At 40.7% G+C, this 27922-nt stretch overlaps 1 protein-coding gene across 2 annotated transcripts; it reads left to right on the top strand.

Annotated features, from left to right (window-relative positions):
* The first annotated feature begins 2457 nt into the window (after positions 1-2457).
* Positions 2458-15643, top strand: LOC121396616. 2 transcript variants are annotated; one of them, XM_041571735.1, is made up of 7 exons: positions 2458-2567; positions 5688-5784; positions 9619-9702; positions 11381-11731; positions 12673-12954; positions 13619-13915; positions 14941-15643. In XM_041571735.1, exons 3-7 carry the CDS (start codon positions 9657-9659, stop codon positions 15105-15107), a joined length of 1143 nt encoding a protein of 380 aa, XP_041427669.1. In that variant the 5' UTR covers positions 2458-2567; positions 5688-5784; positions 9619-9656; the 3' UTR covers positions 15108-15643. The 2 variants fall into 2 exon arrangements, with proteins under 2 accessions (XP_041427669.1, XP_041427670.1); XM_041571736.1 differs by lacking the exon at positions 2458-2567 and adding an exon at positions 5444-5592.
* Positions 15644-27922: the final 12279 nt, after the last annotated feature.

Genomic DNA, 27922 nt, shown 5'->3' with positions numbered 1-27922 from the left:
AAGTAGCCCATTTGATGGTCGAAGTAGCCCAAAAAACACTTGGAAATTCAAATTTTTTTTACTTCGAATCCTTCACTTGAGCTTGGTGAATTGGCCTACTGACCGCATTGGATTACTGACCGCACATGCAGAGTCAGTGCAGCGGAGTTCACAGGCGCCATCTTCCGGCGCTTCAGAAATCTTCGGGTCTTCTTACTTCCCTTTGGCAATTTCCGTCACTTCTGGAAAATGCGCAGTTGTAACGAACCTGTAAAACTGCTCCGACACGCCGATCCCTTCACCGAAGCAAAGAAGATGGCGCCTAGTGAGCTCCGCTGCGCTGACTCTACATGTGCGGTCAGTAATTTAATTAAATTTCCAGTTTTTAAACTGCACATTTGCGCTCTCCACAATTGCACTTTCCTCACTAGCGTTGTAGGAAAGGGAAGCGCAAAGGGGGGTGCAGCATTGCAGGAGCTGTCTCAGAAACACCCCTAAGAATAAACAAAATAGAACAAATAATGAACAGATATCTATATATCTATGCATCGCATGCAGGGCCAGGCCAAGTCGACTGGGGGTCCTAGGCAACCCCCCGGCTGGCTACCATAATCCCACTATGCTCATGGGCAACTGATCACATCCTCACATGCACCATAGCAGCAGAGAGGAGAGAGGGAAGGGAGTGCGGCAGAGGGGAACAAACACAGACTAGGGGGCAAATTCACTAAGCAGCGAAAATGCGCTAGCGATGCCTTCGCCGCAGTTCGCCAGGGCGCCGCTAATTCACTAAAATCCGAAGTTGCGCTCAGGGAGGTGAACGGTAGCAAAGTTGCGCTAGTGTTAATTCATCAAGCAAAGCGAAGTTGAATGGACGTATATGTAGCAGCAAATACATTACACTACACAAGCCTGGGAAACCTTCATAAAAGCTGTTATTTTGCCCTATACATGTGCCCAGTGTATAGTTTAGGTGCCATATGTTAGGAAATGTAGGGGGGAAGGAGGGTACCCCCAAAAAAATGTACGATCTTTTTCAGCCTATCACCCTTAAAAAAGGAAAAGACGCCAGCGTTTTTGGTGACTTTTTTTCAACTTTTTTTGAAGCAAGCCCTATCTACTCTATTGCACTTCGCCTGGTCTCAGTTGGCGAAGGCAAGTCTGGCGCAAGAGTTAACGTTCATGAAAATCCGCAAGTTAGTGAATTAGCGTAGTTACGTCCCTTCGCCATAGCGCAACTTCGCCTGGCGTAAGGGTGCAAAGTAGCGCTAGAGTAGGTCCACTTCGCTAGCGAATTTACACCAGCGCCCGTTAATAAATCGGCGAAGTAACGAAATGACGTCACGCTGGTGAGTTTGCGTTAGTCACTTAGGAGTAGACAGGAGGCACTTTAACAGGTACCTGCCCAGCACCCCCTTATTGTTGCACCCTAGGCAGGTGCCTCTTCTGGCAACCCCTAATTCCAGCCCTGCTCCCATGTGCAGTTCACCAACGGCTGAAAGAGAAGAACTGAACTGTGAGAATTACAAAGAAGAAATTTGCTCCTCTCTGAAGCCTCTCATGGACTTTCTCCTACCTCTACCTCTTCCTCTGCCAAAATGGGTTACCGCCTTTCCATACTGCTCCTCCCTAATCCCAGTGTTTCTGTAGGATCAGGCTAAAATTTGGGCTGTACTTCCCAGCCTGTCCCTGGTGGTCTATTGGATTCACTTGTATCCCACTTGCTGTGTGGCTGAATGTGCTGGTGGCTCTACAAGGAATCTGTTTGCCACTAAAGATCCCAGTGATACAGTCTCTCCCCACCTTCCTGATATACACAGCCCACGTTCCTTATATAATGTACATATATTTATACATATACACATATCATTATTGGATCCCATGAGACAGACACCCCATTGCCCCAGTTTACTCATCGGCTCCCTATACCAACATAGACGTTCATCCCATGTGAGCAGATCAGCACCATTGTATGGATGAAGAAGATGTAGACGATTCTAACAGATTATCAGGAGTATTTCAATAAAAACTGAGAATGATGAAAGGAGTGCAAAGTAAGTGGGTCTGACATGAATACGATACAGGAAGTTCTATTCTTTTGTTCTATGTGGGAAGCTAAAAGTAGACTTGCTGTGACATATATATATATATATATATATAGTCAAATACAAGAGTCCTCTGCACTCAACCCATTATCAATATATTAAGACAGCGACATTTTGTGCATACTGCTACTGAAAAATGCCTTACCCTTTAAACAAAACAGGGATTGTTTGTCCATATATTGCAATATATTTAAGCTGGCCAACTACGTCAAAGTATTTTGTGGTCACAGCCTCATTGCACCCCCGCCTAATGGTTTTTAAAAAATAGTGGTGAGCACAACTTTCCCTTGTTTGTTATATATATATATATATATAATATATATATATATATATATATATATATATATATATATATATAAATATAGTTACAGGTTTAGCTGAGAGAAGCACAACAGCAGAAGCTTCAGGTGTAAATGAGTTATACAAACCCCTCTATCTGCAGAGACCATCGCTGGCGTCTATATGAACATATCAAGCCTATAGGTGAGTCCGGTCCGGTTCATGGCTTTAATATTTTAATCTTCAATATAGAATTGACATGTGCATTGTTTTATGATAAAAAGAAAGTTAGAATATGTTTTCCATATGAGACAGACAGTGTGACACATTGCACATAGTCACTCTTTGTGATTTTCTGTTCTGTAGACCCATTATCCAGAAAGCTCCGAATCACGGAAAGGCCATCTCCCCTAGATTCCATTTTATCCAAAATTTTTTTAAAACTTGATTTTTCTCTGTAATAATAAAACAGTATTTTGAACTTGATCCCAACTAAGATATAATTAATCCTTATTGGAAGCAAAACCAGCCTATTGGCTTTATTTCATGTTTATATGATTTTCTAGTAGACTTAAGGTGGCCATACATGGGCCGATAAAAGCTGCTGACAGACCGAGTCGGCAGCTTATTGGCCCGTGTATGGGGACCCCCGATGGGCTTCCCTGATCGAGATCTGGCCGAAAGTCGGCCAGATCTCGATTTTATGGGACTAAAAATCACGTCGGATTGCGGCCGCATCTGTTCGTTGATGAGGTCCCACGATCTGACCGCCCGTAAAGCCACCGTTAGGATTCGGTCATTGGGCCCTAGGGCCCATGATCAGATCAGCCCCATATTGCCCTGATATCGCCAAACGAGCAGATCTCTCCATGTATGGCCACCTTTAAGGTATGAAGATCCACATTATGGAAAGATCCGTTATCCAGAAACCTGTTATCCAGAAAGCTCCGAATTACGGAAAAGCCATCTCCCATAGACTCCATTATATAGTGTAAAATATAAGGATATTATAAGTTACCGAGGAGTTTCATGACCATATAAAAGTACGAGGCCGAAGGCCGAGTGTTTTTATACAGGTCATGGAACTCCGAGATAACTTCTAATATCCTCATATTTTACAACTGGGGGTACTTTATTTATTATAATACACAAGTTTCAGTGAGTCATGTGACAGAAATGACATCAGAACTCACCGTTTATAACTGATGACATCAGAACTCACCGTTTATAAGGATATAATTTACAAGATATTCATGGCTTTTGTGTATTATATATATACACACACCTTGGGTTGCCAGACAGTAGGAAGGAGAGGATTTAATAAGTTTATTTTGCATTTCTATTTTATTCTGACCTTTGAAGGTTTTTAAAATACCTGCAAGAGATATGATAAGGCCCCTCTGTAATGTGTGTAGGAAGTTTTTACATAGTTCCTATGAATGGCTGCCAATACTTCCAAAACATGAAATGTTCATAATGAGTCACTTTACACTGAGCAGTTGGGCTCTTCACAAAAATAGGAGCTGACTAAAATGTTCCAATGAAAAATAAAATATTTTAACCTTTCAGCTCAACCCACTCGACTTTAATGTGAAGCAAACGTTAAACCTGGTAAATAGAGCAGTTCACTGGTGAATATAAAGCAAGATCCATCTTCTCCCTCAATATCTGAGCCACTTCTGAATATTAAGGGAGGTGTTTATCAAAATCTGAATTTTTCTGATTATTTTATTAAACAAAAGTCAGACCAAACTAGAATCCACGATGTGACCTTACTTATTATTAAAAACGTATGATTTATTCGGATCGGAGAGAAACTCAATAAAATCTAGCAAAAACCCAAACAGTTTTTTATTGTTTTTTCCCCCCCAATCGCTCGGTTTTGCTTCCAATAAGGATTAATTATATCTTAGTTGGGATCAAGTACAAGCGACTGTTTTATTATTACCGCGTGCGTGTTTACCTAAGAAAACTGGAAAAATGTATTGACTCGTGTATAAGCCTCATGTCAGATTTCAGAATGTCAATTGGGGGACACTGGGCAGGTACCTGTTACTGTCTGTGACTGACTGTGTCGCCGCCCGGATTTCAAAACCCCGGCAATCTGTCACAGTAAAACGTACTGCTGTGACTGCCTGTGTTACAAAAACCATGAGTAAGCCGAGTTTGAGTTTTTCAGCACATTTTGGGTGCTGAAAAACTCGGCTTATACGCGAGTATATACGGTACACAGAAAAAGGAAATCATTTTAAAAAATTTGAATTATTTCATTATAATACACAAAAGCCATGAATATCCTGTAAATTATATCCTTATAAACGGTGAGTTCTGATGTCATCAGTTATAAACGGTGAGTTCTGATGTCATTTCTGTCACATGACTCACCAAAATTTGTGTATTATAATAAATAAAGTACCCCCAGTTGTAAAATATGAGGATATTAGAAGTTACCTCGGAGTTCCATGACCTGTATAAAAACACTCGGCCTTCGGCCTCGTACTTTTATATGGTCATGAAACTCCTCGGTAACTTATAATATCCCTATATTTTACAAAAGGGGGTACTTTATTCACTATATAATGGAGTCTATGGGAGACAGCTTTTCAGTAATTATGAGCTTTCTGGATTATGGGTTTCTGGATAACGGATCTTTCGGTAATTTTGATCTTCATACCTTAAGTCTACTAGAAAATCATATAAACATGAAATAAACCCAATAGGCTGGTTTTGCTTCCAATAAGGATTAATTATATCTTAGTTGGGATCAAGTACAAGCGACTGTTTTATTATTACACAGAAAAAATAAATCATTTAAAAAAAATTGGATTATTTGGATAAACTGGAGTCTATGGGAGACGGCCTTCCAAATAACGGGTTTCCATATAACGGATCCTATACCTGTAATAACAAATGCTCACACTGATCTATTGTTATATGTTTATCGTTTCCCTTAACCTCATCATATTCGGATGTTCATCAGTATCTACATTCATTGGCGGCTTCTGCTTTAGAGTATGAAATAAGGAGTCACATTCTGTTCCTGTTTCTGGGTAGAACCATTGGTGGGGGGGGGGGGGGTCTCAATCAGTTAAGCAGGTGGGTACAACCTCTTCTTGTTTCACTTGCTGAATTAACTATTTTTATAACTGTGTGAGAAGGAAGAAATAGCTAACGTTGCAGATGGAAAGATTAGTCATTCAGGTTCTTTTCTTTCAAAACATCTTTTATGGTACATTTTATATATACGTATATATATATATATATATATATATATATGTGTGTGTGTTTCCGGCTCAACTGACATTTCTTCCTTGATCCCATCAGCTCAAGTAGCAACTTCTCAGCGATACCCCTGGATCCCTAAAGTTCATTGCTCAATATAATCTCAGTTCCACCATTGTTTCCTGGGCTTCTGAATCATGTAAGTCCCCATCTAAGTTTATATACACACGGTTCTCTGCTTCTCTTTTGACATCTCTGATGAAGATTACACAGCTTGTATATTTTAAGAGTACTATGGGTTTGTTTGGTCTTTTATTGTATATACAGGTATGGGATCAGTTATCCAGAAACCCGTTATCCAGAAAGCTCCAAATTACAGAAAGGCCGTCTCCCATAGACTCCATTACAATCAAATAATCCAACTTTTTAATAACTATTTCCTTCCAGTAGCTTCTACTTGATCCCAACTAAGATATAATTAATCCTTATTGGAAGCAAAATCAGCCTATTGGGTTTAATTAATGTTTACAGGATTTTCTAGTAGACTTAAGGTATGAAGATCCAAATTACAGAAGGATCTGTTATCTGGAAACCCCCAGGTCCTGAGCATTCTGGATAACAGGTCCCATACCTGTACTGTATTTGATCTCTTTGGGTAATCTATACATTAGAATTCCAGAAGTTAATTGATTGAATGGCTACCAAGGGAGAAGATGCATTGACAGGGGGTCGCACTTTTGTGTCCAAAAACCTCTCCTTTGTATACAGGCATGGGATCTGTTATCCAGGCTGCTCAGAACCTGGGGCTTTCCGGATAATGGATCTTTTCATAATTTAAGTCTTCACATCTTGTCTACTAGAAAATCGTGTAAACAGTAAATAAATCCAAAAGGCTGGTTTTGCCTCAAATAAAGATTTATTATATTATAGTTTGGATCAAGTACAAGCGACTGTTTTATTATTACAGAGAAAAAGAAAATTATTTTTTAAAATTTGGATTATTTGGATAAAATGGAGTGCAGGGGAGACGCTTTTTCCATAATTCAGAGCTTTCTGCATAACAGGTCCCATACCTGTATTTCTCTGTATACAGATGTAAGGGATGCCACATTTTGTTTTATTATACAATACAGAACACCAGTAAGGTCATTATATTCCTTTTTAAGTAGGATCTACCATGATGTTCATTTCTATGCATGAGAAACAATTCTTCTCAATTTCCAAACAGAAGAAGACCCAAATCCATGATATAGTTCACATTATTTAAAGCTCTGGTGGAAATGATCTGAGCTGTACTTGACATCTAATTATTAATATTTACTGTAATTCAACATCTAAACAATGGGCCAAGTGACTATCAATCAAAGGGTGCCAGCCATCTAGCTTGCCAAACTCAGCCTCAGTTCTACTGCGTCAATAGAGAAAAGCCAAAGGGAACAAACCCTCAATAATTATGATGGACCCCAATTCATGAGTTCTGATTACTTTTCATGCAAAACTCTATTCCACGGGAACCAGAAATGGTCTGGAAGATAAAGAGGAAACCAGTTGCCTCCCATTCTACATTGTGTTCTCTTTCTCTTTGGAGAGGGACCCAGGGGGCAGTCTCCTCTTGACTGTGTTTATACAGTAGGTGACAACTCATGCGGCTCCCCCAGACACTCCCAGGAATGGTTTATATAATGACTGAGGCTGCCAGAGGTTCTCCCAATAACTACAATGACGCATGGACAGCTTTGTCTACCAAGGAAAATTGCCTTCCTTGTGGGTGACTTAGTGCCCAACCATAAAGTTTCCTTGTTCTGCATGAGGATCACTGAGCCCAAACCAAAATTGTTTTCTATTGCAAATAATTCACTCTACCACGTAAAATGTTATTCTTGAACCAACAAATTAATTTTTTTTGCTAACTGTAATATTGTGATGTGGAGGAGCCATCTCGGTGCCTGACCCTGAGCTTTGAGAAGGAGCCAGCACTTTGAGGCAGCTTCTGTTTCTCCCCTTCCCAATGGGTTTTTGCTGGTTGGGTGCTATTCTAGTCTACCACTAGGTGGGGTTAGCAATGCAAACAAATCGTTCAGCAAAGGTGTCAGGGAGCTGCTGTCTGGTTAACTGCCCATTGTGTTGTTGATGGGCTTCTGTGGAGGAAAGGGAGGGGGCAGTGTCAGATTGGGATGTCATAGGCCACCAGAAAACCTTAGACCATTGGCCACTTTCCAAACTATAATTTCTCCTCTCCTCACTCAACGTCTTTATTCTACTAGTCTTCTATCTCTACATACTATACTCTATTCTTCAATTATTAAAGCCTTTAAAGCATACCTCCCAACCATCTCGTTTTGAGCGAGACAGTCCCACTTTGGACAGCTCAACCCGAAGTCCCGGATATGTACTGATATGTCCCGGGTTTTTCTTTGATCTGTTGCACGGAACTGTCAGAAAAAGATACAAAATTTCTAACTTAATTGGCTCTTGGCAGAGAGCCCAGAATACATACTTAACATACTTTTGTAATGGTTTTAGATAAGATAAGAACTTACACAGCTGAAAGGGTAATTAAACTTCATTAGCAAAACTGTAATAACACATAAAAACCACAGAAATGTGTTCAAACTTTCATAACTTGCCAAATTTTGTAAAATTGACATGGTAATTATGGGGTGTGGTCACAAAAATGGGAGTGGTCAAAAAAATTTTGTCCCTCTTTCTGTTTCCAAAATGTTGGAAGGTATGTTTAAAGAAATAGAGAATGACAAGGAAATAAGCCACATGGTTAGCAGCATGAGGGACCACTGACACCTGGGCCCACCGGAGTTTTCCTGGTGTTCCGGGGGGCCAGTCCAACACTCAGAGGGGGTGATATCACTCCAACTTGCAGTGTAGCAGTAAAGAGCGACTGAAGTTTATCAGAGTACAAGACATATGACTGGGGGCACCTGGGAAACTAACAATTTGTCTAGCCCCATGCAAAATTTCAGAAGTAAATATAAAAAATATTTATTTGCTTTTTTAAAAAACGAATTTAAGTGCAGCATTGGTGCTTTTTTTTAAAAAAAAATCTTTTCGTGTGACAGTATCACTTTAATCTTGCAAAAATGCCCCCTTCTGTATTTCCATGAAATAATCTGATTTTTAGAAATACCCTTGGCCAACAAAATATACTGACATTACTTCAAAGAAATATCTTCCTCCAGACTGTATGGGGAAGTACAAATAAAGTCAATGTATCATATCTGATCTGATCATTGTTTCTAGTTCTAGTTCAACCATTAAGCCAAGGTACAATACCACAGACAAATAAAATACATTATAGAGATTCCGATTTTATATCTATTTTATAGAATCAGATTTTTACATAATGTTTAAGAACTAAAAAAATAGGAAGTTTTATTGGGTCAGAAGCAAGTTGACATTTCTCTGCAACAGATAAACCAAAGATGAGAGGCCAACAGATGTGCATTGATTGTATAGACACTGAGAGTTGGGGATTATCACATCCAAACTTAAGGGGCTGTTGCTGCTGAATTGTGCTTAGTACAGAGGAATACCTTTGATGCCATAGTTTTATGGGATCTCTCTGTACAGACTATGAGCAAACTTAGGGGACTGTTCCTGCTGAATTGTGCTTAGTACAGGGAATACCTATGCTGCCATAGTTTTATGGGATCTCTCTGTACAGACTATGAGCAAACTTAGGGACTGTTCCTGCTGAATTGTGCTTAGTACAGGGAATACCTATGCTGCCATAGTTTTATGGGATCTCTCTGTACAGACTATGAGCAAACTTAGGGACTGTTCCTGCTGAATTGTGCTTAGTACAGGGAATACCTATGCTGCCATAGTTTTATGGGATCTCTCAGTACAGACTATGAGCAAACTTAGGGGACTGTTCCTGCTGAATTGTACTTAGTACAGGGGAATCTATGCTCCTTTCAAGTAAGCATCTGATTGGTTGTTATGAGTAACTAGACCATGTTTGCTTTCACCTATAAGCTTTTAGATAATACACATTGTATCCCTGCTCTCTCTACAGGAAGGTTGTGCTGCCGAAGAAGTGTTATTAAATTAAAGATGGCAGCTCTGTATCTTGAAGCAATACCATTACTTCTGGCAGTGGGTAAGATTTAAATGTTCCATCTGATCTGTGTGTTTGCACCCTCCATGTGTTTTTTTAAATGCTTAACATTTATTGTTTAGGGAAGATGATGCAAGGATATAGAGAGCTGCAACATTTGAGAGATGTCAAATACCCCCAAAATCTGCCACATGCAATTATATTTGCTTGTACTGAGTTACCACCTTTCCATTGGATGAAGTTCAGGCAGCGAGCAGGCCATGACATCACAGGGGTGTGGCAGTGATGTCACAGGTCGGAATTTTGGTGCAGAGAGGAGGGACCATGAAGTCAGGGGTAGGATTATGACATGGAGAGCGCTGAGAGAACAGGGAGAGAGACCTATCCGTTTTTCCATATTTGGAAAACCGGGCAAGAGGTTTTGATCCGGACAGCTCTTCCAAAAACAGGTAGCAACCCTATATGTAACTCAGGTTCAACCCTCTTGTTATGACAAACTTAGGATTTATATAGGGGCTGGCATTTGGGCATGTGCCAATCTCCTAGATCAGTCCATTTGGTCTTATGGATGATCATTATCAAATCTGACTGCTCACGCTGGTACCCAAAATACATGTACATTTTCTTATTCTATTGGAAACGACATGGCAGAATTCTAGCTGTCTGATTGGCTGTCTTTTGCCTATTTTGTTTGGAACATGTTGCCTAAAGCACTGCACCCTTGTGCCTAAAGAAAGGCTCACAGACGTCACTCACATGGTGAACACCGTAAATTATACCAGGCAGCATTTATTTATTTGATGACAAACCACATTCACATTTGTGTCCATTTTGGCACATTGGGCTCAATTGTGGTGGGATCAGGGCAGTCATGTCAAGAGAAAGGTCTGTTTGCCTTTGCAACAACGGCAGAATTCTGGCAAAAAAAAACAAACCTGTGAATTTAGGGGAAAAACATGGAGATTGTGCTTAAAATTGCACTTTATATACTGCGAACTTTAAACAGGTTTTTAAAATCTGAAAAAGTTCAGCAGCTTTCCCAAAACCTTCCTTAAAGGGGACCCGTCACCCAAACAAAATTATTCCAAATCCTATTTTATCATGTTAGTCAAGCAAAATGAACTTTAATTACACTGTATAAATTATTTGAATCTTGTTTCCATCAGTCTGGGAATTCATAATTATAACAAGCAGGCAGGAGCCATTTTGTGGACACTGTTATTAAGGCAAGCCTTGTATCATCTCAGAATCTTGTTTGTGCACCAGGGGACAGGGACCCAATTTCTATCCCCATGCACTGGTTACACAATTAAATCGTTAAGAGAGCTGGGGGAATGTGGGGAGAGCAGTGACATCTAGGAAGTGCTGAATGGAAAGTGAAAGTAATTGTTTGCCCCACCTCTATGCCTAGGCATAGAGGCGGGGTAGGCAATATTTGATTGACAACTGATATTTTTAAATGAGTTTACAACAGCTATGAATACTTTAATAAAAAAAAGAAATTGGCTTTCATGTTTAATTTAAAAAGGACTTTTATTATACAGTTTTTTATGTCTGGGTGACGGGTCCACTTTAACTCCCACGGGGGTTTCCTCAATGACGGCTTAAGCTGAAAGCCTCAATCAGTTATAAATCCCCCTCCCATGTCATAAACATGTCCATTAAAATCCTCTTGCCAAATACACCCTCTTTTAAAGCCTTCTTTTTTCTTCTCCTCCAGTTCACACACTCTGCGATATCATAGTAGACCAAGCCCCGTTTGCTTCAGGGCTCATCGGCTCAACCGCCAACTTGCCGTGCCATTTAATTGATGCTAAAAAGCAAGTGATCAGAGCACATCCCTACTGGTTGTTGCAGAAGCCGAACCAATCAGAAGTGACGCTGTATCCTATCAAGCCCGATGAGGTGACCCGTGTTCAGCTCAGCAATGAGAAGGAATGGAAAGACATGTCAATATTCTTATCCAATCTGCAACTTTCAGATACAAGCAAATATATATGTCGTATATCGGTGCTTAAAGGGTCAGAATCCCTCTTTAAGCCAGGAAATGGGACAATGCTCTATGTTCATGGTAAGCAGATATAAAAGAATTTTATTACTATAAAATACCCAATGAAATACAGGTACCGAGCATGCTTTTTTTGTAACTTTAAAGCTATTGGGTCAGATTGAAATTACCTGTTCATAGAAACCTTAAACATTTTGACCTCACCGGCCAACTTCTGAATTGCAGCACTGTAATTGTTCAGCCCTTGGGTTGGTTGAACACCTGAGTTGGTTGATGACTAAATACACATCCAAATTGCCAACATTCATTATCTGTTGGTCCATTTTCCCATACTTATCAACTAGTTTCAGTTTTAGTCTATCAGCTGAATTTGTACAGCTGTAGATGAACATCAACTCAGCTTATTCTGACATTACCTCTGATGTACCTGATGGAAGCCCACCAGAAGTAAAGTTATAGAAGCAGTTAAAGAAAGCACCATGATCAGGCCAATGGTAGTAAACTAAATAGAGTTCAAATACAGTTCTCCATAATATCTTGTCATCTCTTTGGTCTTTAGGCTTCTCAATGGAAAGTCATAATTGTTGTTATTGAGTCTATTCATCATATAGCTTGTCATTACCTTACATTTTTCACTCATGCTTTCAAATCATAATCAAATTTTTATGAGGAGTGGGTATTCTCATAATATGTCTATTATAAAGAAGCTTCAGCTTGGTAATTTGTGCCTCTGGTAGAAGAGCATGCTTGATCTGGGCAAGTATCATCCATTTATTGGGTTTTTCTTACCAACCACACACCATCATAAAAGCTATAAATTAATCATGCCCCTCTAACCCATTCAATTATTCAGGCATAGAACTTCATTGCCCCATTTTGACCACAACGCTTTTGAAAAGACTAATGCTCCTTTTTTGCTGTCAATGTTAGATTTTCAGATTCAGAGGCCTGTTAGGATATTTGGAGTGTAACATACAGTAACTGGTTGTTTATTTCATGCTAAGGTCCAATCCAAATGGATTTCAACTACTCACATGTTATGTGTAAGACTCAAGTCCAGATGGCAGAAACAGTGAGCTTTGTTTGGAACTTTCCATTCTGGGACACGTTACATTGGGAGGAGCTCAGTAGCAAACAACAGAATCCAGATGGTTCATTTTGGATCAGCAGCCATGTTACCCTTCAGGGCCATTGCACAGCCAAGAGGAATGTGACATTGAGTTGTTCACTGAAAAACAACATGGGATACGTCATTGATAAGCAGAGTGTTGAGGTTCGTTGTCCAGGTAAAGAAAAGGCTGATTACTTGAATTTACAGACAATGGGAAGGGAGAAATCTACAATATACAGTTTCACATTCCCCAGAGGTCTACCCCAGCTTCCACTTTATAAAACATGTAATGGCAAAATGAAGAAATTAAACCATGAAGTGAGAAACAGAACCATTTACAACAGAAACTCAGAAACTCTGAGTTTATGCATTATTTGTATCCTAATGAAAAAGCCTGCAAGTGCCAGGCTTGAGGGGGACTTTAAGGGAAATCTAAAGGGGAAGTAATCAGTCCTTCTCCTTGAGATGGTGCAGAGACAAAACAGACTGGAGGTCAAGGCAGGGCAAGGGGACAGGAGAAGCAAGAACCTGTGTTCAAGCAACAATGCTCAGCTGAAATGAGCAAATTCACGAGGAACCTTCTGGCTGAAGTCCTGACGTAGTGATTAGAGAATAGTGGCCAATAACCAGAAGGTTCCTCGTTCAAATCCCAGTAGAGCCTTACAGGGACCCCAAACATTATTAAGCTACTTAATGTTGCACAAAGAGTGTAGGCAAGTTGGCACCCACTTATGTTACAATCTCAATAGTATCCCACAGTTTGTAAACCATGTAAACGTTAAGGGATGCTTGTTACCAGATTTTAATTGACATTATTTTTTGGTTTTGTTCATACAAAGCTCCAATAGAAATGGATTTCAACAACACCCATGTATCATGTTTAAATCAACTTCAAGAAGCACAAAATATCAGTTTCGTGTGGGACTTTGGACCCTGGAAATGGATGAAAGGACCAGAGCTCAGTAACCAAAGGCAGAACCCAGACGGCTCATACTGGATCAAAAGCATTGTCAGACTTCATCACGAGAGGTGCACCACCAAAGCAAATGTGACGCTTAGTTGTTCACTCAGGCACAGCTTAGGGTTCACCCTTCAGAACCAGAGTATTGAGGTTCCTTGCACAGATAACAACACAGGTACATTTTTGAATTTTAAAAGCTCATTATTTATGACCAGCCAAGCTTTTTTAGTTTTTTGTCAGGGAAATAAAAAACCTGCTTGACAGGTATTCAAAGGAACAAACCATACAAGAGATTAGGAACTCTCATGTGTTTTTAGTAACCTCAAGTAATTCTTAGACCTGAGGGCTCAGGTACAGTATGTCTAAATTGGCCCTCTTGTTTAGAAGGATATAATTTACAGGGTATTCATTAAAGGGATACTGTCATGGGGAAAAACATTTTTTTCAAAATGAATCAGTTAATAGTGCTGCTCCAGCAGAATTCTGCACTGAAATCCATTTCTCAAAAGAGCAAACAGATTTTTTTATATTCAATTTTGAAATCTGACATGGGGCTAGACATATTGCCAATTTCCCAGCTGCCCCACGTCATGTGACTTGTGCTCTGATAAACTTCAATCACTCTTTACTGCTGTACTGCAAGTTGGAGTGATATCACCCCTCCCTCCCCCCCCCCAGCAGCCAAACAAAAGAACAATGGGAAGGTAACCAGATAACAGCTCCCTAACACAAGATAACAACTGCCTGGCAGATCTAAGAACAACACTCAATAGTAAAAACTCATGTCCCACTGAGACACATTCAGTTACACTGAGAAGCAAAAACAGCAGCCTGCCAGAAAGCATTTCTCTCCTAAAGTGAAAGCACAAGTCACATGACCAGGGGCACCTGGGAAATTGACAAAATGTCTAGCCCCATGTCAGATTTCAAAATTGAATATAAAAAAATCTGTTTGTTCTTTTGAGAAATGGATTTCAGTGCAGAATTCTGCTGAAGCAGCACTATTAACTGATTAATTTGAAAACATTTTTTTCCCATGACAGTATCCCTTTAAGCACAATTTCTTCAGATGCAGCTGCTTTTTAATTTTGCTGTAAATTATACAATTTGGTTAATTAAGAATTTTAATACCTTACGCTCAGATTATGGCGAACCTGGAAAACACAGTTGTAACTAACATATTTGTTGTATTATTTGTAGGTGGTTCACAGCCTAAAGGACACCACCCAGTTCTCTTTTTCTCTCTGCTGTTGGGAAGCACCTTGCTGATCCTGTTATTCGTGCTCCTCTTATTCTACAGAAGGAGGCAATCTCGAAATCCAAGACAGAGATTAAAGGTTCACGTTCCCTATAATGCTGTACGTTAACAGTCAATGGCTCCCAATACTCTGCAAGTACAGGGAGAAGCACAGGGGCTTTTGAACTTCAGATTTCTTTCCTCCAAGGAGATACTTTATTTTTGCTTGGTGCATATCAAAGAGCTTTTCCTTAAGATATTTCCCTGGTGTGGCACCCATGCCAACCTCTTTGCCTTTCCTTTGTTTTGACGAGTAGATGCAGAGAGTTGGATCACACCAATTATTTATGGTGGGAACTTCTTATTTTTTCCCCTATAGGCTTAGAATCATGAATAAATGAGTGCTTGTAACTTGACTGTTTGGAATAGCTAAACCCTTCACCGAGCTTCATGGATTTCAATTATCAGAACTTCTGAGCAAGCCAAGAGGACTCCATGTTGAATTATGTGACTGAGTTGTGTAAGGAATAGAAATGATCTAATTTATATAATCCGTGTATAGAATTATATTTCATTCATGACTGGCCCACTGTCTCCTCTATGTTTATTTTCTGTGTACTTTAAATTCCATGCCATTCTACAACTAAAACTATGCATTGTAACCAACGAGGACGGCTCATTGCACAATTATTTGCTTCTTATTATTGATACAGCATGTTTTTTACCCACAATGCAGATTGATTTCTTATAATATCAGCCTAATTGTGACCATGGGTTGTGTCTTTCACAATTCAGATATGGCAGATAGTTTGTGTTTTTTCACTTCCCACAGATAAACTACATGGTACCCATGAATTAAAGTTGGCCACGCACATACCACTAAACATTTGTATCGTATGATCTTTGCCCGGCTGATCCCAATAGAAATCTATGTTCCATGGATACCAGTTTGTTCCTTGATCGGAGGACATGTTGGAAAATATAATCCGCCAGTGTGTGATATTTGCGTGTCGGCAGAAAATGAGTTGCAGCTCCACTTTACTTCCTGCTGTTCTAGTCATGCGTCAAACAGAACAATACAGTGTATGGCAACTTGTATGGTACTGAACTTACTTTTTTATCTATTGTTTAAATATGAAATTTCTTGCACTAAACAGAGAAAAGACTACAATTTTGAAAAAAAGAGGGGTTTGTTTGTACAGAGCTCATTATAGCAGAGGTAAAAACCAAATAATCAAATTACATTAAAAGCATTCATCAAAAGAATAGGCAGAACGCATTTTCAACACAAGTGCTTATTACTGTGCCGCAGTTAAACAAAGGGGAAGATAGGTGTATATTGATCTTTTAAAAGGTTAACAAAAGATATTTGAAAGCAAATAGAAACTCAACCTAATGGAATGTGGTTTTCCCCAAACACCTGAAAAATATTTTTCAATCCAGCTGTCAATCACCTGAAACCACATTCTTTTAACTGTCAAGTAGAAAACAAAAGAGCGTTTCTGATGTGTCATGGCTCTAAACAAAAGTCATTAACGCCCATCTGGTGTTCAAAAGCACAATTTCATCCTGGGTGTTCAAAAACATAGTCACTTCCTGGGTGCTCAAAAGCATGTTCCCGTTTTTGGGGGCTCAAAAGTATGATCTCTCCTTGGTGCTCAAAAGCACGAGCCCCCCCTGCCTGTTCCAAAGCAGGAACCACTTTCTGGTTGTTCAAAAGTATGAGCCCCTCCTGGGTAATAAAAATAATTATCCACTCCTGGGTGTTTAAATGCATGAACCCCTACTTGGTGTATGACCTCCCTTGTGGTGTTAATAGGGTGTTTAAAAGCATGATACCTTGCATAGAGGACACTCCACCAGCCAGTGATAATATTGACTTATTTTTTATTGTATTTTTACTCAAGCCTGTGCCAGATGGTGCAACTATTCATGGGTTTTCATAGTTTTCTTCTGGCACCAGCACAAAGAGGGAGCCCTATAGGCACTGGCCCCATAAATTCCACTCATAGAGATAATAATAATAATAATTAGCAGCTCTGCATTCAGATTCTACTACAGATAACAGAAAACCTGCAAAACTTGCCATTAGAGATTTCAGCGATCAGGAAATTCTATACAAGTACCTCATACTGTTCCTGCGTATCCATGTCTTAAAAAATGTGCCCTTTAGTGCTCATTCAGTAAATTCTTGCATCCAGGATAGAGAGCTTGTTGCTGGTAGGTACAAGCAGCCTGTTCTTACTGCCTCCTGTAACTGACTAGTTAAATGGGAACCAGGGAGAAAGGCTGCTGGTAGGAATCTGTAAAGTGGAAGAGCCCAACTAGTCCTGGTTTTCACCATCGCCCTTTTGGGGCCCCAGACTTACTGCTGGGTTGCCACAAAACTTCAGAGACCAGTTTTCCAAAATGTAGTAGAAACTTGGATCAGGCAAGAGACATGGTCAAAAACAGGCAAACGGGCAAGGGCAGGCGGCAAGAATCGTAGTCGAACAGGCAGAGGTCAGGAACCAGGAATAAGCAGTAGTAAAATGCTTGAGCAGGATCTGCACACAACCAGAAGCCAGCTTGGGCAAAGAGGGAATGACAGAAGGGCCTTAAATAGCTAGTAATTGGCGCCAAAACAGAGGGGAAGTGAGGAAAGAGCAGGAAACAGTATCTCCCAAAACCAAAATGGCGCTATTTGCCTCAGAATGCCAGAATTGCCAGTCTAGTTCTCCCACTAAATCTTAGATTTGGACAATGATCCAATAGGTCTGTTGAATCTAGAACCTATGAGTCAGTGCGGTGAAGGTAGGAGAGAGCATTGGTCCAGTGGTGCGCCTTATATCTCCATTCTGAGTGCAAGACCTGCGCCCGAGGTGTAAATGGTGGGGAATGTCCCAAAAGCACAAAAACATAACATTTTGCCTGTTTTCTGCAATTTGAACCCTGCTCTACCCTTCATAAATGACATCTGAATAGGCCTGATAACCCAGGACTGAACAATCTGCCAGTGCTTCATCTAGTCCATGGCTGGGGCTTTCCCAGATCTGCAGACAGTAGGTGCCACAACTGCTTCTACCTTCCAACCAAATCTCTTTATTATTAGGACTTTTAGTACTACACGACCATCTAATGGATGTTAATAACCAAAAGTAACAAGAACAAGTTAACGTCTATGTGGTTACACATTTATTGGTCACATCTGAGACACCCAAGATATAGAAAGCCAAGATGTTGAAAATGGTGCCTCTCAGAGTTCTTCACATCCAGTAAAATGTAGCCTGTGGTTTAGAAACTTTGTAGGACCCATCCCTGCAAATGACATAAATAAATCATATTTAGCTTATACAGGTGTGTCACCTGTTATCCAGCATGCTCGGGACCTGGGGTTTTCTGGATAATGGATCTTCCCATAAGTTGGTCTTCCAAGTCTACTAGAAAACTATGTAAAAAGTAAATAAACCCAATAGGCTGGTTTTGCCTCCAATAAGGATTAATTATATCTTAGTCGAGATCAAGTACAAGCGACTGTTTTATTATTACAGGAGAAATGGAAAATGGAAATGGAGTCTATGGGAGACGGCCTTTCCATAATTTGGAGTTTTCTGGATAACTGGTTTTAGAATAATGGCTCCCATACCTGTATAGATACATAAGGATGAAGCAAGCGGCAGAGCTCTTGACACAATTAACAAAGTTAATAACAAAAGTGTTTTTGAAGGATACCAGGGAGTAACTGAGTGTATGACATCTATAATATCTAGAACCCATTTGCTATTGACTCTGGGTGCTACAATCCCTGGTCACATAAAGCAAAGAACTACAGGAGATGAGCCGGATAAGCATTACAGGGGGGTAAACTAAATTTGCCAAATAACTTGTGTGGCTTCATCTCTTTCCGTCAGTGAAAAACTGAAAATGTTGACAGGCAGTTTTCTAAGAAAATTGTTTCTACTGAAACCCACAAGTTGTAGAGCTCAGGTACTATCTTAAAACCCCAGTCCCAACAGTGACGCACATCACCCAAGAGAAGCGTTGAAGTGAAGACTATGTTCGTGACCTGACTGTCTGAAGCTGCTGAAAAGAGGTCATCTAAAGAGGTCACAAACATTGGGCAAACATTTGTTTTTTCTGTAGCACAAATACTGCGATGCTGGCAGAAGGTGAACAGAAGCTATAATAGTGATGGGCAAATTTGTCCCGTTTTGATTCGCAACGAATTTTGCGAATTTCTCCCGAAATTCGTGAAACTGGTCAAAAAATTTGCAAAATGCTACTTTTGACGCACAATGGGCGTCCGTTTAATTGTAGCGAACTGTCGCCGGTGTCAAAAAAAATTGAATTTTGAGACAAATTCGCAAATTTATTCGCCAGCGGCAAAACGCGGAAGTTCACAGCGAATTCGCCCCATCACTACCTTTCATTTCTTCATGTGTTAATGTCCCACGCACCCTCCCACAAGGGGCACCAGCTGATTAAATCTTATGGTTTTGACAACTGCTTGAAACATCTACATGTGATGCGCTTGATCACTCTCTCCTGATACAGATTCTGTATTCACTTTGTATCTGTAACCAGGCTGCATCTTGACTCTCTTTCTAAATGATCATTCACTGTCTCTTAAACTTACACCTCAGCTCCACTTAATATAGGGGTGCCGCAAGGCTTTGTACTTGGTCCGTTGTTGTTCTCCCTGTACTCTCTGTATTTGGGATCCGCTCAATTGGCTTTAATTATCATCTGTATGCTGATGTACCCAAATATATTTATCCAACAGCTGAAACAGAGGCTCAGGTCTCTAACTGCCCCCTAGCACTCTCCAACCGGATAAACCAGCACCACCTCAAGCTAACTAAAACTGAACTAATCATCTTTAAATCTAAGCCAGTCCCACTCCCCCATTTACTATCTCTATTGATGGCAGGCTCATTAACCCTGTCAGCTTAGCATACTGTCTGGGGTTGATCTTTGACTCTTCTCTCTCCTTCTCTGATCATATTAACACCACTGTCAAACCTGTCACTTTTTCTTACGCAATATTGCGAAAATCCGTCCCTTCCTTTCACCTGATACATCCAAGACGCTCATGCATGCTCTCATCCTATCCCGACTAGATTACTGTAACCTTCTACTAACTGGCCTCCCTAACTCCCATCTCTCCCCTCTACAGTCTGTATTACTTCTGTAACTTTTCCTCATAAACCTCATAACCCTTCAGTCCTCTGCACTTAACTACATCTCATCTCTTGTTTCTCTATATCCTCCTGGTGAAACCTCCGCTCCTCTCAGAGCTAACGCTTTGTTGTACCCCTACTTCTGTCTTGCTGCTCCTTATATTTGGAATATCATTCCTGAATTTCTCCTGAGAGAATCCTCCCTCGATGTCTTTAGAACTAAACTCAAAGACTCCCTCTGGGAGCACCTGGATAACACTTGAACTGGCACTTATATGACAGTTTCACCCACTGTAATCTACAGCACTTTAATACCCCTCCAAATTGTGTCTGTAAGTTACCCTCAGAAACGGAACTAGAGGGGGGTGGGTCCTGGCACAGGACGCGCAGCCGGGCCCCCGCCCCCCTCCGTAAACCCGGAACTGGCCGGGATATGCACGGCGCGTGGACTGGCAGGGGGCCCCTGAGGGGGTGCGGGCCCTGGCCCGCTCGCACCCCCTGCTCCCCCGGTAGTTCTGCCCCTGGTTACCCTCCTATTTAGACTGTAAGCTCAACGGGTAGGGTCCTCCATCGTTTTGTCTCCTTTACACTCAGGGGCACATTTACTTAGCTTGAGTGAAGGAATAGAATAAAAAATAGTTCAAATTTCGAATGTTTTTTTTGGCTACTTCGACCATCGAATTGGCTACTTCAACCTTCGACTACGACTTCGACTTCGATTCGAACGATTCGAACTAAAAATCATTCGACCACTCGATAGTCTAAGTACTGTCTCTTTAAAAAAAACTTCGACCCCCTACTTCGCCACCTAAAACCTACCAAACCTCAATGTTACCCTATAGGCTAACATATATATAGGTTATATTATATATATATATTGATCAAAGGAATTTCATTCGATCGATGGATTAAAATCCCTCGAATCGTTCGATTCGAAGGATTTAATCGTTTCGATCGAATGATTTTTCCTTCGATGGTTCGATCGTACGAATTGCGGTAAATCCCTCGACTTCGATATTCGAAGTCGAAGAATTTAACTTCGACAGTCGAATATCGAGGGTTAATTAACCCTCGATATTCGACCCTACGTAAATGTGCCCCTGAGTGTAATTATATTTGATATTTATGTGAATTGTATTTCTAATAATGCACTTATTGTTACTTATTATTGCAGTGACCCCTGGTTTGTTACTAATGATTTATTGTTTTGCTGTACAGTGCTATACAAATAAAACTATATACACATATATTACATGTTGAACACAAGAAGGTGCTCAGAGGAGTGGTAAAATATTTTCAGGATTCCTTAGCAAGTCCTGGCAGGGTACAAAGTTGCTCCCTTATTGCAGGTCCTTTTATAAGAACTTACTTCTACCGTGAACCTACACAACATTTCTCAAACAAAGTTCTACAGTTTCTGTACGAGAAATGATGGGGAATGTTTCCTGGAATCTTCTCCCCTGAAGACTTTCCCTCACAAGTAAAGCAGCTTTGTAAAACCAAAACGACTTCCTCGCCCTCAGGTCTCACAATGTGTCTTACAAGTTTACCAGAAATAAAAAATGAAATTCTCACACGAGATCTTTGATCTTCTCCTACACGAACAGGAAGAGCAGCGAGAATTGTAACTTAGACTCGGGAGGTGAAAACCCGATACAAATTCTGAATTATGGGACGGCCGTCTCCCATAGACGCCATTTTATCCAAATATTCCAAATTTGAAAAAAAATGATTTCCTTTTTCTGTGTAATAATAAAACAGTCGCTTGTACTTGATCCCAACTAAGATATAATTAATCCTTATTGGAGGCAAAACCAGCCTATTGGGTCTATTTAATGTTTACATGATTTTCTAGTAGACTTAAGGTATGAAGATCCAAATTACAGAAAGATCCATTATAAGGAAAATCCCAGCTCCCTAGTATTCTGGATAACAGGTCCCATACATGTACTGTGCACATCTATAACTGTCTTGCCTGGGAGAATGGAATGTACAATGGTGTATGTGAGTCTCTAGAACGACTTTGTCCGGTCACAATTAATGCTATTGCTGGATCTGTATAGCACAATAATGTCCACGTGTGATCAAACGATTACTGGTGAGACCTTGGGTCTTTCACAACATTACTGGTATTTGTGTTAAGCAAAGGAACTTGAGGAAGGATAGGTACATATCATGCTATGGGCTTTTAATACATAGTAACATAGTAAGTTAGTTTGAAAAAGGACACACGTCTATCAATTTAAAACTTTTAAGTCTATATTTAACCTGCCTAACTGCTAGTTGATCCAGAAGAAGGCAAAAAAAATAAAATAAAATAAATTTGAAGCATCTCCAACAGAGGGGGGGAAAATTCCTTTCTGACTCCAAAAGGGAAGTTAGATCAGTCCCTGAATTAACTTGTCCAGGGATGATTTTGGGGCTGCTGCTCCCCCTCTTCTACTCAGCGTCAGAGCAGGTCAAACGTGGGAAGCATCGCTAGTGCAATGAGCGCAATATCACTCTCTGCACTAGCAGAGCCAAATTTCCGTTTTAAAACCTCAAAATTCTGCTCTTAAAGTTACAAGAGAAAGCTTTTTGCCACCCCTTGTAATTGGCCGCTCACTGCCGCCTGAAGCAACCCTGACTTGTACTATGAGCTATCTCCCATATCCCTGTATTCCCTCACTTGCTAAACACCATCCAACCCCTTCTTATACCTATCTAATGTATCAGCCTGTACCCCTGATTCACTTCCCAGCTCTCCCTGTAACACCCCTTTCCCTCCTCTAATCTCATTGGCTCCCTCCTGTCTGCTGGGAGGAGCTACTGGTGAATAAAGCATCCGACCCTTCCTTGTACCTATCTAATGTATCAGCCTGTACCACTGATTCACTTCACAGCTCTCCCTGTAACACCCCTTTCCCTCCTCTAATCTCATTGGCGCCCTCCTGTCTGCTGGGAGGAGCTACTGGTGAATAAAGCATCCGACCCTTCCTTGTACCTATCTAATGTATCAGCCTGTACCCCTGATTCACTTCCCAGCTCTCCCTGTAACACCCCTTTCCCTCCTCTAATCTCATTGGCTCCCTCCTGTCTGCTGGGAGGAGCTACTGGTCAATAAAGCATCCGACCCTTCCTTGTACCTATCTAATGTATCAGCCTGTACCACTGATTCAGGGAGACAATTCCACATCTTCATGGCTCTCATTGTAACAAACCCCTTCCCAATATTTAGCTGGAACCTCTTTTCTTCTAATCGGAATGGGTGACCTTGTGTCAGCTGGAATGATCTAAATCATTAGAGAGATTATTATATGATCCCCTTATATATTTATACATAGTTATCATATCACCCCTTAAGCGCCTCTTCTCCAGCGTGAACATCCCCAATTTGGCCAGTCTTTCCTCATAGCTAAGATTTTCCCTTTACCAGCTTAGTTGCCCTTCTCTGTCCCCTCTCTAATACAATAATGTCCTGTTTGAGTGATGGAGACCAAAACTGTAGGGCATATTCTAGATGGGGCCTTACCAGTGCTCTATACAGTGGGACCCCCTCCTCCCGTGACTCTCTGCCCCATTTAATACAACTCAAGACCTTATTTGCCCTTGATGCTGCTGACTGGCATTACTTGCTACAGACAAGTTTATTATCTACAAGGACTCCAAGCTCCGTCTCCATTATGGATTTGCCTAGTGCAGTCCCATTAAGGGTATAAGTGGATATTGTTACATCCCAGGTGCAGGACTTTACATTTATCAACATTGAATCTCATTTGCCACTTAGCTGCCCAGATTGCCAGTTAGTCAAGATCCTGTTGCAAGTGCCACATCCTGGATGGAATTAATTGGGCTGATAGTTTTGTGTCATCTGCAAACACTGATACATTACTTACAACACCCTCCCCTAAGTCATTAATGAACAAGTTAAATAAAAGTGGATCCAATACCGAGCCCTGAGGGACCCCACTAAGAACCTTACTCCAAGTAGAGAATGTACCATTAACAACCACCCTCTGTACCCGATCCTGTAGCCAGTTTCCTATCCATGTGCAAACGACTTCATTAAGCCCAACAGACCTTAGTTTAGAAAGCAGTCGTTTGTGGGGCATGGTATCAAACACTTTGGCAAAATCCAAATAGATCACATCTACTGCCCCCCCCACTGTCCAGCATCTTACTTACCTCATCTTAAAAAGCAATTAAATTTGTCTGACATGACCTATCGTTCATAAAGCCATGCTGATTGCTGCTCATAATGCCATTCACAACATTTTCAATGTGATCACTTAACAAGCCGTCAAATTTTTTTGCCCACCACAGATGTCAAACTTACTGGCCTATAATTGCCAGGCTGAGACTGTAATCCCTTTTTAAATATTGGAATAACATCAGCTTTCCTCCAATCCATAGGTACCATACCAGATGAAACAGAAAGGGAGAGAAAATCAGAAAATTGGGGGCGATCTAAAACCAAACTAAGCTCTTTTTGAACCCGGGGGTGTATTCCATCTGGCCCTGGTGCCTTGTTCAAAATAGTTTTATTGAAGCTTTATGAACCAATTCCTGGGTGAGCCAACAGTGCAGACTCATCTATTGTATACACTGGAGAAAAAAACTGATTTAGCAAATTTGCCTTTTCTGGATCGGTTACAACTATACTGGTACCATGATTTAAAGGAGCCACACTCACAACTTGCATCTTTTTACTATTAATATGATTAATAAACATGTTGGGGTTATGAAATTGTGCTTCATTGTAGTAAACTGTTAAAGAACACCAGCTGCCCAAATCTGTGTCCTACAAGGGTGGTAACATGCAAAAATGTCACACATTCAAACCAAGGACAGTTTCAAGCCATGAACAAAGATTTGACGTTATTTACTGGAAAACTGGAATGACCAGACAGAAGGCTTTTCATTTAATTCTGGGACAATAGAAAGGAATGTCCAGGGAGTAAATCAGCTCGATGACTAAGATCAATGGCTTTCTGTTCAATTATGATAGTTCTCAACCCTTCACACATTCTATAAAGTATTTAGAGGGAGTATGTGACAGTTACTAAGGAGCTCACATTCTAATCACAATTGTACTCTGGTTTATTTGTCCTGCTCATGTGTTTGCAATGTATGTTGGACTGTAGCCATAGACTCTGACGCTCTGAGACTGTTTGGTTGACAGGTAAAAGCTCAAATAAACTTTTTTGAATGTAACACACAATGGACTCAATGGAAGGAGCAAACGGACACAATTCATTAAAGGAACAGTAACACCAAAAAATTAAAAAATTTTTTTTCATAGAATGAAAATATAATATAGTGTTGCCCTGCTCTGGTACAAGTGGTGTGTTTGCTTCAGAAACTCTACTATAGTTTATATAAACAAGCTGCTGTGTAGCCATGGGGGCAGCCATTCAAGCACAGGATACACAGTAGATAACAGATAAGTACTACTATAGTTTATATAAACAAGCTGCTGTGTAGCCATGGGGGCAGCCATTCAAGCACAGGATACACAGTAGATAACAGATAAGTACTACTATAGTTTATATAAACAAGCTGCTGTGTAGACATGGGTGCCACCATTCAAGCACAGGATACACAGTAGATAACAGATAAGTACTACTATAGTTTATATAAACAAGCTGCTGTGTAGCCATGGGGGCAGCCATTCAAGCACAGGATACACAGTAGATAACAGATAAGTACTACTATAGTTTATATAAACAAGCTGCTGTGTAGCCATGGGGCAGCCATTCAAGCACAGGATACACAGTAGATAACAGGGATATCCTGTGCTTGAATGGCTGCCCCCATGGCTACACATCAGCACAATAGAATAGAACAGAGAAGAACAGGTATGGGACCTCCTATACCGAATGCTCAGGACCTGGGCTTTTCTGGATGAGTGATCATTCTGTAATTTGGATCTTCATACCTTAAATCTTTTAGAAAATCATGTAAAAACAAAATAAACCCAATAGGCTGGTTTTACTTTCAATAAGTATTAATTATATCTTAGTTGGGATCAAGTACAAGATATTGTTTTATTATTAAAAAATCCTAAAGGTTCTAGATTTTAGCAGTGACTGTTTAGGGTTCTCAGGCATTGCTGGATATTGCCCATTGGGTGAAATCTCTGATCTACAGGGAACAATTCTGCACTATAATAACTATAATAACTATAATAACTATAATAACTTAAATTCCATCGTGACTTGTGCCACAAACAGCGGTGGCTTCAGGGAGAACTGTGCCGAGCTGATTTATAGAAATGGAATGAGGAAACATACGTGAGATGATTAACAAAGTGTAAAAAATAAAAATGTATCAACATATTAGAAGAAACGCAATAAAACCACTGGGTTTCAAATAAATTCAAGAGTATTAGTGGAATGCCCTGCCTGGGGATCCTGTGATCGCAGGTTCTATTAATGCCTTAAATATCCAAGACTATTGTAGAAAATCTGTATATACAGTATAGTTATATATGCGAGTGTATTGTTAAGTCTGTACAAGTATGTGTATATGTGTATATGTGTATATGTGTGTATGTGTTTCATAATGGAATGAAGCTTTAGGGTAGGGCAATGTATATGCTATTGCTTAGCTGTAACTCAACTGATCCCCCTGTGTTACTGACAGTTTCCCCTGTGTTACTGACTGATCCCCCTGTGTTACTGACAGTTTCCCCTGTGTTACTGACTGATCCCCCTGTGTTACTGACTGATTCCCCGTGTTACTGACTGATCCCCCTGTGTTACTGACAGTTTCCCCTGTGTTACTGACTGATCCCCCTTTACTGGACTGATCCCCTGTTTACTGACTGATTCCCCTGTGTTACTGACTGATTCCCCTGTGTTATGGACAGTTCTTGTGTTACTGACTGATCCCCTGTGTTACTGACTGATCCCCTGTGTTACTGACTGATCCCCTGTGTTACTGACTGATCCCCTGTGTTACTGACTGATCCCCTGTGTTACTGACTGATCCCCTGTGTTACTGACTGATTCCCCTGTGTTACTGACTGATTCCCCTGTGTTACTGACTGATTCCCCTGTGTTACTGACTGATTCCCCTGTGTTACTGACTGATTCCCCTGTGTTACTGACTGATTCCGCTGTGTTACTGACTGATTCCCCTGTGTTACTGACAGTTTCTCCTGTGTTACTGACTGATTCCCCTGTGTTACTGACTGATTCCCCTGTGTTACTGACTGATTCCCCTGTGTTACTGACTGATTCCCCTGTGTTACTGACTGATCTCCTGTGTTACTGACTGATCCCCTGTGTTACTGACTGATCCCCTGTGTTACTGACTGATCCCCTGTGTTACTGACTGATTCCCCTGTGTTACTGACTGATCCCCTGTGTTACTGACTGATCCCCTGTGTTACTGACTGATCCCCTGTGTTACTGACTGATTCCCCTGTGTTACTGACTGATTCCCCTGTGTTACTGACTGATTCCCCTGTGTTACTGACTGATTCCCCTGTGTTACTGACTGATTCCGCTGTGTTACTGACTGATTCCCCTGTGTTACTGACTGATTCCCCTGTGTTACTGACTGATTCCGCTGTGTTACTGACTGATTCCCCTGTGTTACTGACTGATTCCCCTGTGTTACTGACTGATTCCCCTGTGTTACTGACTGATTCCCCTGTGTTACTGACTGATTCCCCTGTGTTACTGACTGATTCCCCTGTGTTACTGACTGATTCCACTGTGTTACTGACTGATTCCGCTGTGTTACTGACTGATTCCCCTGTGTTACTGACTGATCCCCCTGTGTTACTGACAGTTTCCCC

This window comes from Xenopus laevis, chromosome 7S (assembly GCF_017654675.1).
Source record: "Xenopus laevis strain J_2021 chromosome 7S, Xenopus_laevis_v10.1, whole genome shotgun sequence".
In the NCBI taxonomy this organism is placed as follows: domain Eukaryota; kingdom Metazoa; phylum Chordata; class Amphibia; order Anura; family Pipidae; genus Xenopus; species Xenopus laevis.
This window is presented reverse-complemented; position numbering and strand designations above follow the sequence as displayed.

What these genes read in the sequence shown, in the direction of transcription:
- LOC121396616 (XM_041571735.1), top strand. Translation starts at nt 9,657, where the DNA reads ATGGCAGCTCTGTATCTTGAAGCAATACCATTACTTCTGGCAGTGG. An exon ending in ACCATTACTTCTGGCAGTGG is followed by an intron (nt 9,703 to 11,380) that starts GTAAGATTTAAA and finishes CTTCTCCTCCAG; the next exon opens with TTCACACACTCTGCGATATC. An exon ending in TTGCACAGATAACAACACAG is followed by an intron (nt 13,916 to 14,940) that starts GTACATTTTTGA and finishes TATTATTTGTAG; the next exon opens with GTGGTTCACAGCCTAAAGGA.